Here is a 15,184-nt window from a genome sequence, read left to right on the forward strand (position 1 = left end):
TTTTTTTTTAAAAAAATATTAGGTCAATAGCGAATATAGCGACGGTATTGTGAACACCGTCGTTATATTTAGCGACGGTTTTTAAAGCAACGTCGCTATAATAAGCGACGGTTGAAACGTACACCGTCGCTATATGTAGCGACGGGTGTATCACAAACCGTTGCTATAGGGAGCAACGGTTTATCAATAACCGTCGCTTAATATAGTGAACGTGCGAAATAAACCGTCGCTTAAAATAGCGACGGGTTTAAATGAACCGTCGCCAAAATAGCGACGGTGTTCATAAATCAAACCGTCGCCATAATGGTCACGGTTATTGATTTACCGTCGTTTGGCGAGGCGACGAGGCCACCGGTTACGGCTAACCGAACCGACGCTAGAACCGTCGCTTTAAGCAATTTGCGACTGTTTTAGCGACGGTTTTGACCGTCGCTAACCGCAGCGTTTTTTTGTAGTGTACTGTTTTTCTGATTGCACATTATTCCGATCTCTAAGATTCAGAGTAATCACAAAATTTACATCTCCATGATTTGTGAGAAACTAGCTACAAAAAAAAAAGAAGCTTACCTCGTAAAAGAATCATAATTATCGGACAACACTAGCTAGCCAGAGAACTCGAAAGCTTAACGAGTACAATTTAAAGGGCCAAATGTGCAATTTTTCCATTTAATAACTAATTATAATATGAGTCTAACTTATTGAAATTAAATTTTATCTAGAGACGGCCCACCAAGGACAGTGTGTGGTTCGGATGCATCAATGAATTGTAGAGCAGCATCAAATGTGCTTTTCCCCTAATTTTGAGTAAATCTGATGTGAAATCGTCTCACGGATCTTAATCTTTGAGACTAGATCCGTGAGACGGGTCAACCCTATCCATATTCACAATAAAAAATAATATTCTTAGCATAAAAAGTAATATTTTTTCATGGATAATCCAAATAAGAGATCCGTCTCACAAATACGACCCGTGAGACCGTCTCACACAAATTTTTGCCCCTAATTTTTGGAGTATCGATACAAACAGATCTTTGATTAAAACTTTGATTTCTAGTACCAGACACGTTGGCCTCACACCTCCATTTATAATAATAATAATAATAACTTTGAGCCTGCATGGACTTAGTTCAGTTGGTCAGCACCAGTGAATTTTGGAGCAATGACTAGGGATCGAGTCTCGTAAGCGGCAGTGTGGGAGTTAAATTCCCTCCAATGAGGGGGATCTCCTTGTGCGCGACGTAGCATAAGGTCTAGCTGCTGCTGGTTGACTGAGTCACCATGATTTACCTCCTCTCACATTCCTGTCGGGCCGAGGATGAGAGGCACCCAGAGTCACCATGATTTACCTCCTCTCACATTCCTTTCGGGCCGAGGATTAGAGGCACCTAAGTTGATTTCACCTTTTGGACCAATAATAATAACTTTGACCTGTCAAATCTAGCGAGTCCCACCACTGTTGTAAATAATTTAGTAGATATTATACTAAAAATATAATGAATGCTCAGTTGCAAAATAAATTATATTTAATAATAAATAAATAATAAATAAATTTTCAAAACCAATTTTCCAGATTATGGTGAACTCATGTACAATATTTTCCCCGGATTATTTGCAAATGTAGTAAAAGTAATATTCTTAGCATATCGATATTTATAATAAAAAGTAATATTCTTAGCATAAAAAGTAATAATTTTTCATGGATGACCCAAATAAAAGATCCGTCTCACAAAATACGACCCGTGATACCGTCTCACACAAGTTTTTATTCAATATAGATTACCAAAATAACAAAAAGACAATCATACAAGTCAAAAAAATATTCCCAAAGAATAAAATTGTTAAAAAAAAAGTCGAAAAATTAAAACTGAAATTTGACATACAGAGAAATCAAAACCTTATATAAACAAACATATACCGAACCAAATTGTAATTTTCCCTCCGAAAAAAATACCTAAGTGTTCATGAAATAATACTAAAAGTTAAATGTCAATATATTACAAATGCCAATGTTTTTTTTTGACAAATTATTGGAGTAACATAGACCATAATTTAGTGTTTGGAATTGGAGTGCATAGCAAATAATTATGTCATTTGTGAGAATTAAAATGGGACCATTTGTGCTTCTAAGCATGCACTCTCTTTTATTAAAATTTTCGTCCTTGCCAGAACTGGTCTTCTTCCACTTTAAGCAACCCCATAAATTCGTTACTTCACTTTTTTTATCTAAAAAATTTTAAATTACGCAACCATTCTAATTTCATATAGAGTATGTTTTTATGAGACGGTGTCACGAATTTTTATATGTGAGATGAGTTAACTCTACCGATATTCACAATAAAAAGTAATACTCTTAGCATAAAAAATAATGTTTTTTCATGGATGACCCAAATAAGAGACCCGTCTCACAAAATATGACCCTTGAACCCATCTCACACAAGTTTTTACCTTTCATGAAACTCGAAATCTATCTAAAATAACTTTTATTTAAATTTAAAAACCCAGATTTTTAATTTTTTTTAAAAATGTTCCATTTTCACCCGATTTTAGAATCTACCGTTATTTAAAAAAATAAAAATAAAAAGCGCGATTAATTATTGGAATGGATGAAATTTTTTGTTCTCTTTATAATTTTATTCAAAAAATCAAAGTTTTGAATCAGACAACTTTTTTTGTACACGATTACTTTATTTTGATTGCAGAACAACTACCCATAGCCACTTTAATTAACCTTTATAAAGTCAATAAAGGGTCAAATAAAAAGCAAGAAAAATATTGCGATGCATGGGGCATTGGAATCATTTATCCGGATGATTCCGACAACATAAAGTGTCTCTTTTGAGGATGAAAAATTGTAACACAGCCATGTTTTGGCACGATATTATTGAAAGATTCGAGCAAAAACTCTTTCGCCAAACCCAAATAAGCAGGCCAAAGACCAGAAGAATGAAGAAGCGGACAAAAGATGAAGAAAGCCCATCAGTTCAGAACAATTTGCAAACACTATGCAAAATATCTAATTTTCATCATCAAATATTTTCAGTTTTCTAGTATATTTTCAATGAGTATGTCTTTTGTGAGACGATATCACGAATATTTATCTGTGAGACGGATCAATCCTACCCATATTCAAAATAAAAAAGTTATACTTTCATCATAAAAAGTAATACTTTTTCATGGATGACTCAAATAAGAGACTCGTCTCACAAAATACGACCCGTGAAATCATTTCACACAAGTTTTTGTCATTTTCAAGTATATTACGATTTTTTTTTTTCATTCTACTTTTCAGCAAGTTTTATTATAATTTCCAGAATTATGGATTCCTAATAATTTATGAAAATAAAATCATGCACGTTGGGTTTTCTTCAATTTCCAGCGTCGTTTCCATCAATTTCTTTTATCTTGATTCATATTAGCTAGGAGATCATAACTGAAGATCAAATTATGGATTTACAATCATTTTGTTTTAAAGTTAGTTTTTTAGGTTTTTATTCAAATTAGTGCATTTGCACCACGCCCACAATCAAGAAATTTTGCGCAAACAATTTAATTATATATCTAAATTCATTTAGTTAATACTCATGAACGAATCGTTATTAAATTCAAAATTAAAATCTACATATATATGCTTACATTTAATGAGAATGAACAAATTATATTAATGTTCGATATGTCCAACACAGCTTTTAATGTAACGTTTAGTGACCGACAAAATAGAACAGAGTATTTATAATTGGTTTAACGAGATAATAATGTGTAAACAAACTACATTTCGTGGACGAAGTCATCGGCAGAGATCCACACAGAGCTGCTGGATTTCTGCGGTGGTGTTGCGATTATCTGCAAGCATGTAGAACTTGCTCCTGTGGTTCTGCATGCACGTTAAGTACAAGTGATTGCCCTCTTGGCTTGACTGCATATAAAAGAGATAAGTTCATTAGCCAGGAAATATTTAATTTTTCAACATGGGATTTAGTTGAATTTCGATTTAAAATGGTTCAGATGCAATGTAGCCGATCATCAAAGCGACGAATCACTCACCGAACATCGCGCTTCGCAGTTCCAAAATGGTGTGGGGACGCAGCTCAAGAAATGACACCAAGAACAATACTCATTTCCATTAACCCCTCCAAGTAGCAATACCAATCCAATACTAAACCTGCACAAGAAAATTGTAATAAACATTATATATAATTAGGTGATAATTCAGAATTTCAACTGTTTTTACGTAGGACTATCAGTACCGGTCACTTAGAAACTATTGGTATCAAAATGCATATGATTAAATCAATCCATTTCATATGACGATAGATCATGCTTACCCAGATATGAGTAGCATCAATGAAAGAACCAAGAAGATGTATTGATAAATCTTGTACTTGGGTTTGGGTTTTGATGCAAAATAGTTGGAGACAGCATTCTTTTGGCTGACCCATCCATACTGAGGTCGAATCAAAAGCACAAATCCAAGCAAAAACCCACTCACGAATCCTCCAAAGTGCGCGAAGTTGTCTACATGAGGGAGGATTCCGACCGCTAGATTGACGAGAATGATGAGCAGAAGAGTCAGTAGTGCTTCCAACTGCAAAAATGTAACAAGTTTTCAGAGGAAGGAGCATGCATGTTATGCATCTTTAATATAATGTCTCATTTACTAATCAACCAACCTTGTTCTCGTAAATAGTCCAATTGATAAGTAGTTCAGAAAGCATAGCACCAAGCAATCCAAACAAAGCTCCCGATGCACCCACCGAGATCGTTGTCCTAACAAACAAAGACGACAACAGACTCCCCCCGATTCCAGCTATCACGTACAACACTCCGATTCGCACTGCATGCAGCAACATATATATTATACCAACAATTAATGATATATAGGTAGTTGTGAAATTAGTAGCATTTGATGCAAAAACAAATTAGTTACCAAACCCAAATTCTTGCTCAAGCCGAATGCCAACAAATAACAAACTCAACATATTTGCAAGAACGTGAAACACTCCAGCATGCAACCACATGCATGATGCTAGCCTCCACACTTGGTGTTCTTCCACCACTTTCTTCACATCCAATGCCCCCATTTTTTGAAGCCTGAAATTAAATTTTTAATCACAAAATTAAGAGTTTCCCATAAAAACCAAATAGGTTTCGAGGGTTCGTTTGCTTGCTGAACAATTGATTAATTTTAGAAAAGGAAAACAACTTAAATATCTGAGGGGTGAATTTATTACTTATGTTTTCTGAAAACTCTGCATAGAAATTTTGAGTGGAAAAGAGATTGAGGTTGTGAGATCCTATCAGATGCAAATGAAAATACAAGTTGACGCACACATTCATATACATGTATATTAAGAATACATTCACTAGAAATTAATAAATGACCATCAAAAGTTTATTTTTTTAGATTTTGAAATACATAAAAAATCGTTTGTCTAAAACAAATTAACGGTTTCCGATCGAACAATACCCATAAATAATTAATTGTAGAAAAATCGAAACGTGCGCAAGTAACCTAAGAAAATAAAGCTGGCGTACGTAGCGGCAGAGGGGCCGAGCAAAGGGTTTTCTTGGGTGCTTTGGAAGGCAAACCGGCCTAGGTTGGCAGCACCAATGCACTTATCGGAGTTCGCAGGACAATCATTTATGTACATTGCGATCACAAACAACACAATGTTGATAACAACAATTGTGGGCACCAGCCATGGGAACCAGTTTTTAAAGAGAGGTGGATAAGGCCGCTGAGGCGGAGGAGGCGGAGGGCGGTTTTTGGGTTGCAACCGGGGTTGAAAGTCGGTCTGGCGAGGTTGGACTTTGATCTCGAGCTCCGAATCTGGCGTGGAGTAGATCGGAGTCCTCCCCATATCGGAGCCAAGATTAGCTGTGAGGATGAAGAATTATTATATTGATGAAATATTATTGATGAAGGGAATTCGATCCATAAAAAAATGATGTTGGTTTGGAGCATGAAAATGGTTGAGAGACGGAGGATGATTCGTGAATCATGGGGAGTTGTAAGAGTCTAATTTTAGGATATGTGTTTGTACAATATTTTGCATGGAATTTGTGATTTACGTGTGTGTGTTTTAACTTATCAAACTGCACAATGCAGATTGTAGTTCCTTGTTTTGTGATTATAACTTTGAACTATATTTTCTTTGTTTACACCTTTATTTTGGGAAATATTTGCCCAGTTTTGGATTCCATTTCCAAAAATATAATATATTTCGTCCACCAAATTGGATTCCATTTCCAAAAATATAATATATTTCGTCAACCAAAATGAAAACTAAATTATACATACATACATCATCAATACGTACATAAAACACACACACACATGATGTAACGAAATTTTAGTCTAATTTTCATCAACACTATTTTTTTTATCACCTAGACTCAAAAAGAAAAAAAAGAAGTGAAAAATGGCCAAATTCTGTGCATATTGTTCGCCTTAAACCTAAATATGAAACAATATTTTATGAACTTTAACCTACCATTCCATTCTCACAAACCTAGCTTTCCATCAACTACCAAATTCTTTAATATCTATTATATATATATATATATATATATATATATATATATATATATATATATATATATATATATATATATATGATGGTTGTTACCCTGCACCCAAGTGGGTGACAGCTGAGCTGGCGCCCACATGTGCATTTTCTTTTTTTTTTTTAAAACGTTTTAAAACAGCTGTGCTGGCGTCCATATGGATGCAACGAAACAACGTTTAGCTACGGTTTTTAAGAATCCGTCGCCAATAACGACGTTTTTTAACAAACCGTCGCTATATGTCTAATTAAAAAAAAAACGGACAGAGGGGGACAGAGGGGCGTTCACAAAATCGATTCTCTCGTCCAACCTACCGCCCCAAAACACAGAAAAGTTTGAGAGAAACTCGATTTCACCCAAATTCTGGATATCTCGTGCGCCTCAAATCCGAAGGTATCTCGATGTTGTTGGAAAATTTCTCACTTTCGGTAGAATTTTTGCATGAATGCTCCTAAAATCGATTCCTTTATGGCCTCTTCTCAACGAAGGTACTCCACGCCCACCTAATTAAATCTCCGAATCACGAGTTGGTAACGTAATATTGTAGCAACTGATTGAAAAGAATTTGCACTGCATCTGGGGGCATTTAGTGTAGGTTTGATGTTATATGTGAGTAATCTCTGTGATTAATGTGGCATAATTGTTTAGGCTAAATATTGATGTTATATGTGAGCAACCTAAATATTAACATTCTGCTATTCAGCAGAGGCATAATTGTTTAGGCTAAATGCGAGGTCGGGCTAAGGGAAAATTGCATTAATGTGGAGCCTTACTTACGTTCAAGTTTCAACTAATTCGATAGAAGTTGCTGAGTTCAATCATAGTTTGCGCATTTCTCCGATTTGAGAAAAAATTATATACTGTTTGTTAGTAACTTGCTGTATGTTTGTTAACTTGGGAAAGACGTCCACATGAAGCTCAAGAATAGTTAACTGGAAAAAGTGCGTCATCTTTGTGAAAGTTTGGGAGTATGTAGTTCTAAATGTGAAAATTTGTTAATAAATCCCAGGTTTGATGTATATGTGAGTAATCTCTGTGATTGATATCTTTAATGGGCAAAAAGGGAGTAATTTGATAGTTTTCTTTTGCTTATTTTGAGTGAAAGAGAATATAAGTACAGGAAATTGGTTGCATGATTAACTTCTCTTGTTCTTGTTGACTGTTGTGCCCCCAAACTATGTTTGCAGGATTAAAAAAATAGCTTCTTGTTCGTTACTTCTACATGCTCGAATGCAATTTATGTATTCGTAAACTTACCCTGGTGTTTTCCCATCGTGGCTCTAGTTTCCTGTAGGAAGAATTCACCGTCATTGCCGTACTTCTTTTGTTGAGTTTTGACAATGATGAGTTATAAATTATTAAATGTTTGTAGTTATAATATTTTGTGTTTGCGTGCTGAAAAGGTTTGTGCATTTTTGTACATTGTAGGGGAAAACATATGTTGTGTTTGTTGGACGTGAACCAGGTATTTAAGATACGTGGGGAGAAGCATCTTCTAAAGTTACCGGACATAAGGGTGCTGTCCACCAGTCTTTCAAAAATAGAGATGAGGCAGAAAGAGCTTATCACGCATTTATGGTAAAACAAGCTGCAGGCATTTCTTCCAACTCTAGTGCAAATGAAAGTTCTAGTTCACCTACATCTTCAAGTTCAAATACGAGGGGAAAAGTTTCGCAGACAGAACAAATAAAGAAGTTGCAAGGGATAGAACAGAACTTGGATGAGATAAAGAAGAATTTGGAAGCGATTGTAGAGAATTTGAAATCTCTACAAATTAGTGACCATGATTAAATATGTTGTTGGAAGTTGTTACCTTTGTTTAACTGAAGAATACATTATCAAGTTTTTGTCATTTTCTACATACTGGTAATTGTGTAAGACGTAAGACATGTTGGTATGTGATTTTTAATATTTAAGAATTGTGGAATTTGTTTTCGGCTATATCAGTAACAAAATTAGTAATTTCTCAGCAAATAAAAACTAGCATCCACATATATCTTTAAATCACACGATAAGATTCATGTTAAAATCGAGTTTCTCGATAATTAGGTGGGCGTGGAGTACCTTCGTTGAGAAGAGGCCATAAAGGAATCGATTTTAGGAGCATTCACGCACAAATTCTACCGTAAGTGAGAAATTTTCTAACAACATCGAGTTACCTTCGGATTTGAGGCGCACGAGATCTCCAGAATTTGGGTGAAATCGAGTTTCTCTCAAACTTTTTTGTGTTATGGGGCGGTAGGTTGGACGGGAGAATCGATTTTGTGAATGCCTCTCTGTCCCCCTCTGTCCGGTTTTTTTTAAAAAAAAAATTAGACATTTAGCGACGGTTTGTTACAAAACGTCGTTATTGGCGACAGATTCTTAAAAACCGTCGCTAAACGTTGTTTCGTTGCATCCACATGGGCGCCAGCACAGCTGTTTTAAATTTTTTTAAAAAAAATAAAGAAAATGCACATGTGGGCGCCAGCTCACCCTTGGGTGCAGGGTATATATATATATATATATATATATATATATATATATATATATATATATATATATATATATATATACGTACACGATCTACCTACTCGATTCAATGATGGTCTGATAAATCAATGCAAGTTTTTGAACAAATGGCGCAACATGTGCCCTTATTTCGACAACCTCGAACTTGGGCAATGAATCGGGAACCTTCAGAGTTCAGAGGCTTTTCTTGAGCTCCGGTTGGTATGCTACACACCAATTCGCTTTAGAAGTCATATTCCACAAGAATGAAGCAATATGAATGCTGAACAAATGACTCATCAAAGGCTGCTGGAATCTTTGTCCCATATTATCCAGGGCTGAATATTGCTAGATACTTGTGGGATCATTACAACACATCTGTCAAGGATTATGATACCATGGGATTGATCAAATGGTTGAAAGCAAAACCTGAATGGAGCAGAATGGGAGGGAGGGACCATTTCTTGGTTACAGGGGCATAACGTGCGATTTTCGAAGGGCTCGCGAAATTTTAAACCGTCGCTTTATTTTAAGACCGTCGCTATATTAGCGACGGTATGTCACTTCTGAACCGTCGCTGATAGACGACGGTTTATCCAAAACCGTCGCTAATATTTTTTTTTATGATTATTACCGGTGTACACATGCATGCTGCGGAAAGTTGTATTAACAGCGTACATATGCACGCCGTTGATAATAGTATTAACAGTGCACGCCGCGGATAATCTTGAACTTTTAACCGCTTGCAACTTTGCAGCGTGCAATGCGCGCTGCGGAAAGCCCATATGCGCGCTGCGAAAAACCATTTTTGTTGTAGTGCCAGTTAATGTGATGAAGCTGGTTCAAAGCTCCATCTTCTGCCTCCAGCCACCAGGAGACTCATTCACCAGATGATCAACTTCTGATTCGATCGTTGCTGGTTGTATACCAGTTTTTCTCCATCCGGGCTCGTCTTATATCCAATATCTGTGGCATCTGCCTAAGAATTATGAGAAATATTCGGTGTTCATGTCGGAGGAGGACGCGAAGGACAAGAAAGTGAATATTGAGAGAGTACTATTTCGAATTCCGAAAAATAAGGTGTTGTCCATGAGAGAAGAGGTGATTAAACCGATCGCAAAGGTTACTTATGCTGATCCAAGGTCGAGATTGGAGACAGTAGAAGATGCATTCGATCTAACGGTGGTGGGAAGGGGTTCTTCAAACAGTGGAGGGTTTGAGGAGAGATATGAGAGAAGGGAGAAGTTCCATTGATTTTGATGAAGAAAAGAGTTGGAAATACCACGCGTTAGGGAAAACAGAAGAGCATGAATGGGATGATTTATTTGATAGAACTAGGATAAGCTTTCAGTATGCATGATTGCTTTATGATCGAGGTGTTATAATTATTTGTTTACATGCTCACAAGTTGTCATCGCACGAGTGTATGGAAAACCATGGTATCGATCATTTCATTTGATCATAAAAATTGGTACAATATTTGAGTTTGACTCGTGTTTTGAACGCTGTTCACATGTGATAGTCGTTTCATGTTTAAGTTACAATTTACTCTGTTTGGTTGGAAGGATAGGATAGGATAATGATTAGTACGTAAATGATAAAGAAAATGATTGTGGTATGATTGTAATATATTGTGTAAAATAATATTATGTTTGGTACGATTTTTAAGTGTAGGATAATTTTGAATTTTTTGATGAAAAGACGAAATTGCCCTTCCCTTTCGCGACGGCGATAGTGGCGGCGGCGGCAGGTGGCCGGTCGGAAATGGACTGCCGGAAAAGGTCGGAGGGGGAATCATGCCTTCCCTTTTGCGACGGCTTCTGAAAACCCGTCGCTAATAGCGACGTTTTTTGAGAAACCGTCGCCGATCTTAGGAAACCGTCGCTAATTTGACATTTGGCGACGGTTTATTAGTGCATGAAACCGTCGCAGATCTTGAGAAACCGTCGTCGATCTTGTTTTGAGAAACCGTCGCCGATCTTTTTTGAGAAACCGTCGCTAATTTGATTTTGGCATCGATAATGAAGGGTAGTATAGTAAAATACACGTGTGATATAAACCAGGACTAATAATAATGGGCTTGGACATGGGTTAAAATTAATCAGGCTTGTACAACTTTGTCCATTGCACAACAGATTGGGTTGGTTTATTTATAATTGAACCAAGCAATGGATTAGGCTGGATAAAATTAGACAATCATACCTAATCAGGCCTACCAAGCACAGCCTTGAGGTATTTAGTTGAAGAAGTTTGATGAAAAAAAAACTTCATTACAATTTGTAAGAGCAGAAAGAGAAAATAGACAGTCTTTTATTATCATTTCGCACTTTGAAAATGTGACTCCTCTCATATTGATGTTTGAGGATATTTATGTATAATTACATTGATATAATCAAATTGGATCAAAGAAGTTAATAAGAGACTCTCTTGCTTTATATAATAGGGAAAAAAAATATAATTAGGTTAAAAATGTATGCACACTAATTATTGTGTGCCTGAGTTGCGAATATGTATTAAAATGCTTAGGTCTTCTATCATGCATCCCCGTCTGGCAGCACACACATATATGTATTCCCGCATAAAATGTATCCAATAAAACATGTGTCACTCAGGATATTTGCCAATAAACAAGAGAGGTATAATTACTTTATTGTGTTGGAAAATGATGGGTCTCATTCGAGATGCACATCTACGCTGATGAAACAAATGTAGCTAGAAAATAAAATTGATAATGATACAACAAAAAAAGAAAAAAACAAAATCTTGAGAAAAAAGGTTCAACTAACAAGGAAGCTTAGCCTATACTTATTTTCAGGCTAAAAAACGATCACTAAAAAATATTGAATCATGTGTTTCTTCAGATGAAACGGTGGTACAGAAGTTTACCCTTTGAGCATAAAATTTAAATCGACCTATTGCTATCTTGCGGAAGCGAGGGCGGAGCTATGGTCCAAGTGGATGAATAGAGCCAATCAAAAGTGCGCCAAACTGTATACTAAAATCCATGCTAGCTGTGATACAATCAGAAAATGAGATTGTGACAAAGTATAAACTAACCATATGTAAGTATGAACATTGGTAATGAAGGAGAAAAAATGCTCAACATACCAGAAACAGAGATACCGAGGCAAAGAGCCCTTCCTGAAGAAGGGCTCCATGCCCGCCAAAATCTTCTTCGTCAATTTTCAGAAGAATAGCATAATATGCATAGATGATCCCAGTGGATAACACCACAAACCTGGATATCAAAATAGCAGCATAAATAGCTGAGGCAGCTTTCTCCGTTTTTAAGAGCAAAGTGAAATGAAAACAAGTCATTAACATAAAGTTAGTCCTCGCAAAATACTTTGGAGTATATAACCTTAACCATAGTAACTAATTGCAAGGGTATCTTTAACTTGGTGGAATAACTTTTTTCTGTCAAGAGATTTAACTGAAAATTACACTATGAAACTCACTACTGTAGAGAATGTTCACTCACTGATTTAAGATTATCTCCAACCAGAAGATAATCAAATAGAATTGACACTGAGGAAGAATGTCAGCTAATTTCCTTCCACAAATAACAGCCGAAACTTGGTTAAACTTAAAAACTGTGCATGTTGATTGTTACTGTAAAGAGAACATCAGAAAATTCCATTCCCCAAATGGCTGTACCTTCTGCTGCCCAATTTATTAATCAGGAGTCAGACTTCCAAAAAGATAAAACTATCCACCACACTTCCAATCTACAAAAGCTTCATGCATACAATAGTAGCAACAATAATTTAGAAAAAAACAATGCTAAAGAGCAAAATAACTTACAGAAAAAACCAGATGCCCCCAACTAAGGGAATCGCACCCCATATCAATCCGAATATGAGGGCTAATGCTTGTCTAATCCAATGTAAAACGTCAGCCAGTTGATCCTGTACCAGATATATAATAAAATCACTTAGAATTAGATGGCAACACCTCAAGGACATAGAACATATTAAATTTTCTGAGTCAAAGGTGTTCATAAATATTATCATGGACACTCAAGCTTTCAGTTTATTCCATAAACATGATTTCAATGCAAGCATATGAATGCTAATGACACTAGTATGACCCACATTAGCCTTTGAATACTCAGCTTTATGAAAAAAGCAATACATACCCACTGGTTATCACCCCAGTTAAAAAATAAAGTGTTTCACGGCAATCTTAGTATAGGATATCCTTAAATCCCTAGGACAATACCGGTTTCTCCTTCTCCATACTACGAAAATAACAGTGGTAGATATGGAGACTAGAGCATGGTTTAGAACCTCAGTTGAGATCAGTTTAAGCCTTGACAAAATTTGCTTATATCGACATTAAGAAACAAAATTTAAGATTTGATGAAATACAATTTACCCGAAAGAGAGGGTTTGGCTTATGTTCTTCTCACCAATTTAAGATAACAAAATATTTGGTCTCCCAACGGCACACTCCAAACAAATTTCTGTGTGGATGAATTCAACTGCTTGGGGTAGTTCAAATGAACAAACAGGGAGGCTTACAATTTCTTATCATAACAAATAAATGGAAAATAACAGCACAGCATTATTCTCAATGCCATTCAATAATTCGTTCTATCCCCATCTCCCTATATAATTGTGTCACTCTCCTTTTCCTTGCATTAGAAATCTGTACCAGTTTCATTTTCCAAAAAGCATTAGAAGCTTGTCCTAGATATTAACTTCGTTATTTCCAACGAATGAAATATGCAATAATTTCTCACTATGTGAGTCTATAAAAGCCAGGAAATTGATGAAAAATGTCTCCACTCTTCCTACTGTAGAGTGCATTTTATAATAGTGTGGAAAACAAATCCATTCTAGTCCAAAAAATCTTCCCAGAAGAACATTATTCCATACTAATTAGTAAAGTTCCCTGAATAACCTTAAACACGACAGTCAACCTCACACATCCGAGCCGACATGGTAACATTTTGTGAACATTGTTTTAAGGTTAATGCTAATTAATTCTTCCATATCCAGATCAAGCAATTGTAAAAGTCCCATCACCGATCTCAATTTAAGCACTTCCTTGAAGTAAAAATACGTCATTCAAAACAGCATGATCCACAAAATTTATCATCCATATCTTCTGGATTTCTGACCTTAAAATATCAACGATTATCACCAAAAGAAAAAATCGAGAATCATGGCAAAAGGTTGACTTTTTTCTTTCAGAGTTTGACATATAGTACGAAATAAAACCTAGGAAAAACAACAGCAACAATAAAAAAGATATGACAGAAAAAGAAGAAGATTATGAAAACCTTATCCCAAGAAGCATCAGGATCCAAAAGCTTCGTTATCTTAAACGCCGATATGTGATCATTATGATGCAGAAGCTGAGATTCCTGTTGAAGATCCAATTTCTCCGATTTCCTTTGCTTCATCTTTGGTGTAAAAAAATAAAATTAAAATCCAGTAAACTCCTCCAAACTCCCAAAAATAACTCAATGTAGAGAAAATTACGAGTTGTTCGACGAATTCGAATCCCCAAAGCAGATTTGTGAGCTTGAAACTGAGATTGCAAAGAGGAACAAATACGATGCAATAAATATAATAAATAAATAGTTGGAAACGAAGGAATCAGAGACCTAACGAGATTTGGATTCTATTGGAGGAAGAATCCCAGCGAAGTTAAATGCTTCACAACCTGAACTCTAAATAAAATTTAAACAATTAATTGACGTCCGGAGATTTGCTATCTTTTTTTTTTTTTTTTTTTTTTTATCGGGACACCAATTACAATGTATTTATTTTATCATCACTCTCGGGTATATGCTCCGTCTTAGACTGTATCTTCTTAATAAAAAAATTTTAAAAAATTATGGATGCCTAGTGATTCACATCCCCAATATGTTTCTTATAAAATAAAAATAATAATTGATGAACCTGATTCATAACTCACATTTTAAATTAAAATCGAAGAAACTCTGGATCTCAATAAAATCTAAAAAATATTGAGAGATTTATGCTCACAATCTCATATGTTTTTATAAAAGCGAAAAAAATTATTAACAGTCTAGAGTGCATAAGTCAGACTCCTTGATAAAATTTTAAAAAACCATCGAGGAGTTGATGCTCAAAACCTCGACTCTTTTGATAAATTC

The 15,184-nt window shown here is 35.6% G+C and overlaps 2 protein-coding genes and 1 pseudogene across 3 annotated transcripts; 1 reads left to right on the forward strand and 2 right to left on the reverse strand.

The window, feature by feature from the left end:
* Positions 1-3,741: 3,741 nt before the first annotated feature.
* LOC140835579 (RHOMBOID-like protein 1) lies at positions 3,742-5,989 on the reverse strand. 2 transcript variants are annotated; one of them, XM_073201047.1, is made up of 6 exons: positions 5,533-5,989; positions 4,925-5,088; positions 4,668-4,831; positions 4,323-4,582; positions 4,042-4,159; positions 3,742-3,913 (listed from the first exon to the last, which is right to left on the reverse strand). In XM_073201047.1, the coding sequence occupies exons 1-6, from the start codon at positions 5,856-5,858 to the stop codon at positions 3,785-3,787; spliced, it is 1,161 nt and encodes a 386-aa protein (XP_073057148.1). In that variant the 5' UTR covers positions 5,859-5,989; the 3' UTR covers positions 3,742-3,784. The 2 variants fall into 2 exon arrangements, with proteins under 2 accessions (XP_073057148.1, XP_073057149.1); XM_073201048.1 differs by having other exon boundaries at positions 5,510-5,747.
* A 3,713-nt stretch (positions 5,990-9,702) lies between these two features.
* On the forward strand, positions 9,703-10,414 carry LOC140809107 (probable xyloglucan galactosyltransferase GT11; annotated as a pseudogene).
* A 1,256-nt stretch (positions 10,415-11,670) lies between these two features.
* On the reverse strand, positions 11,671-14,740 carry LOC140835605 (uncharacterized). The gene is made up of 4 exons (XM_073201049.1): positions 14,342-14,740; positions 12,859-12,962; positions 12,163-12,292; positions 11,671-12,065 (listed from the first exon to the last, which is right to left on the reverse strand). The coding sequence occupies exons 1-4, from the start codon at positions 14,462-14,464 to the stop codon at positions 12,027-12,029; spliced, it is 396 nt and encodes a 131-aa protein (XP_073057150.1). The 5' UTR covers positions 14,465-14,740; the 3' UTR covers positions 11,671-12,026.
* Between the last annotated feature and the right edge of the window lie 444 nt (positions 14,741-15,184).

This window comes from Primulina eburnea, chromosome 1, assembly GCF_022965805.1.
Source record: "Primulina eburnea isolate SZY01 chromosome 1, ASM2296580v1, whole genome shotgun sequence".
Lineage (NCBI taxonomy): Eukaryota > Viridiplantae > Streptophyta > Magnoliopsida > Lamiales > Gesneriaceae > Primulina > Primulina eburnea.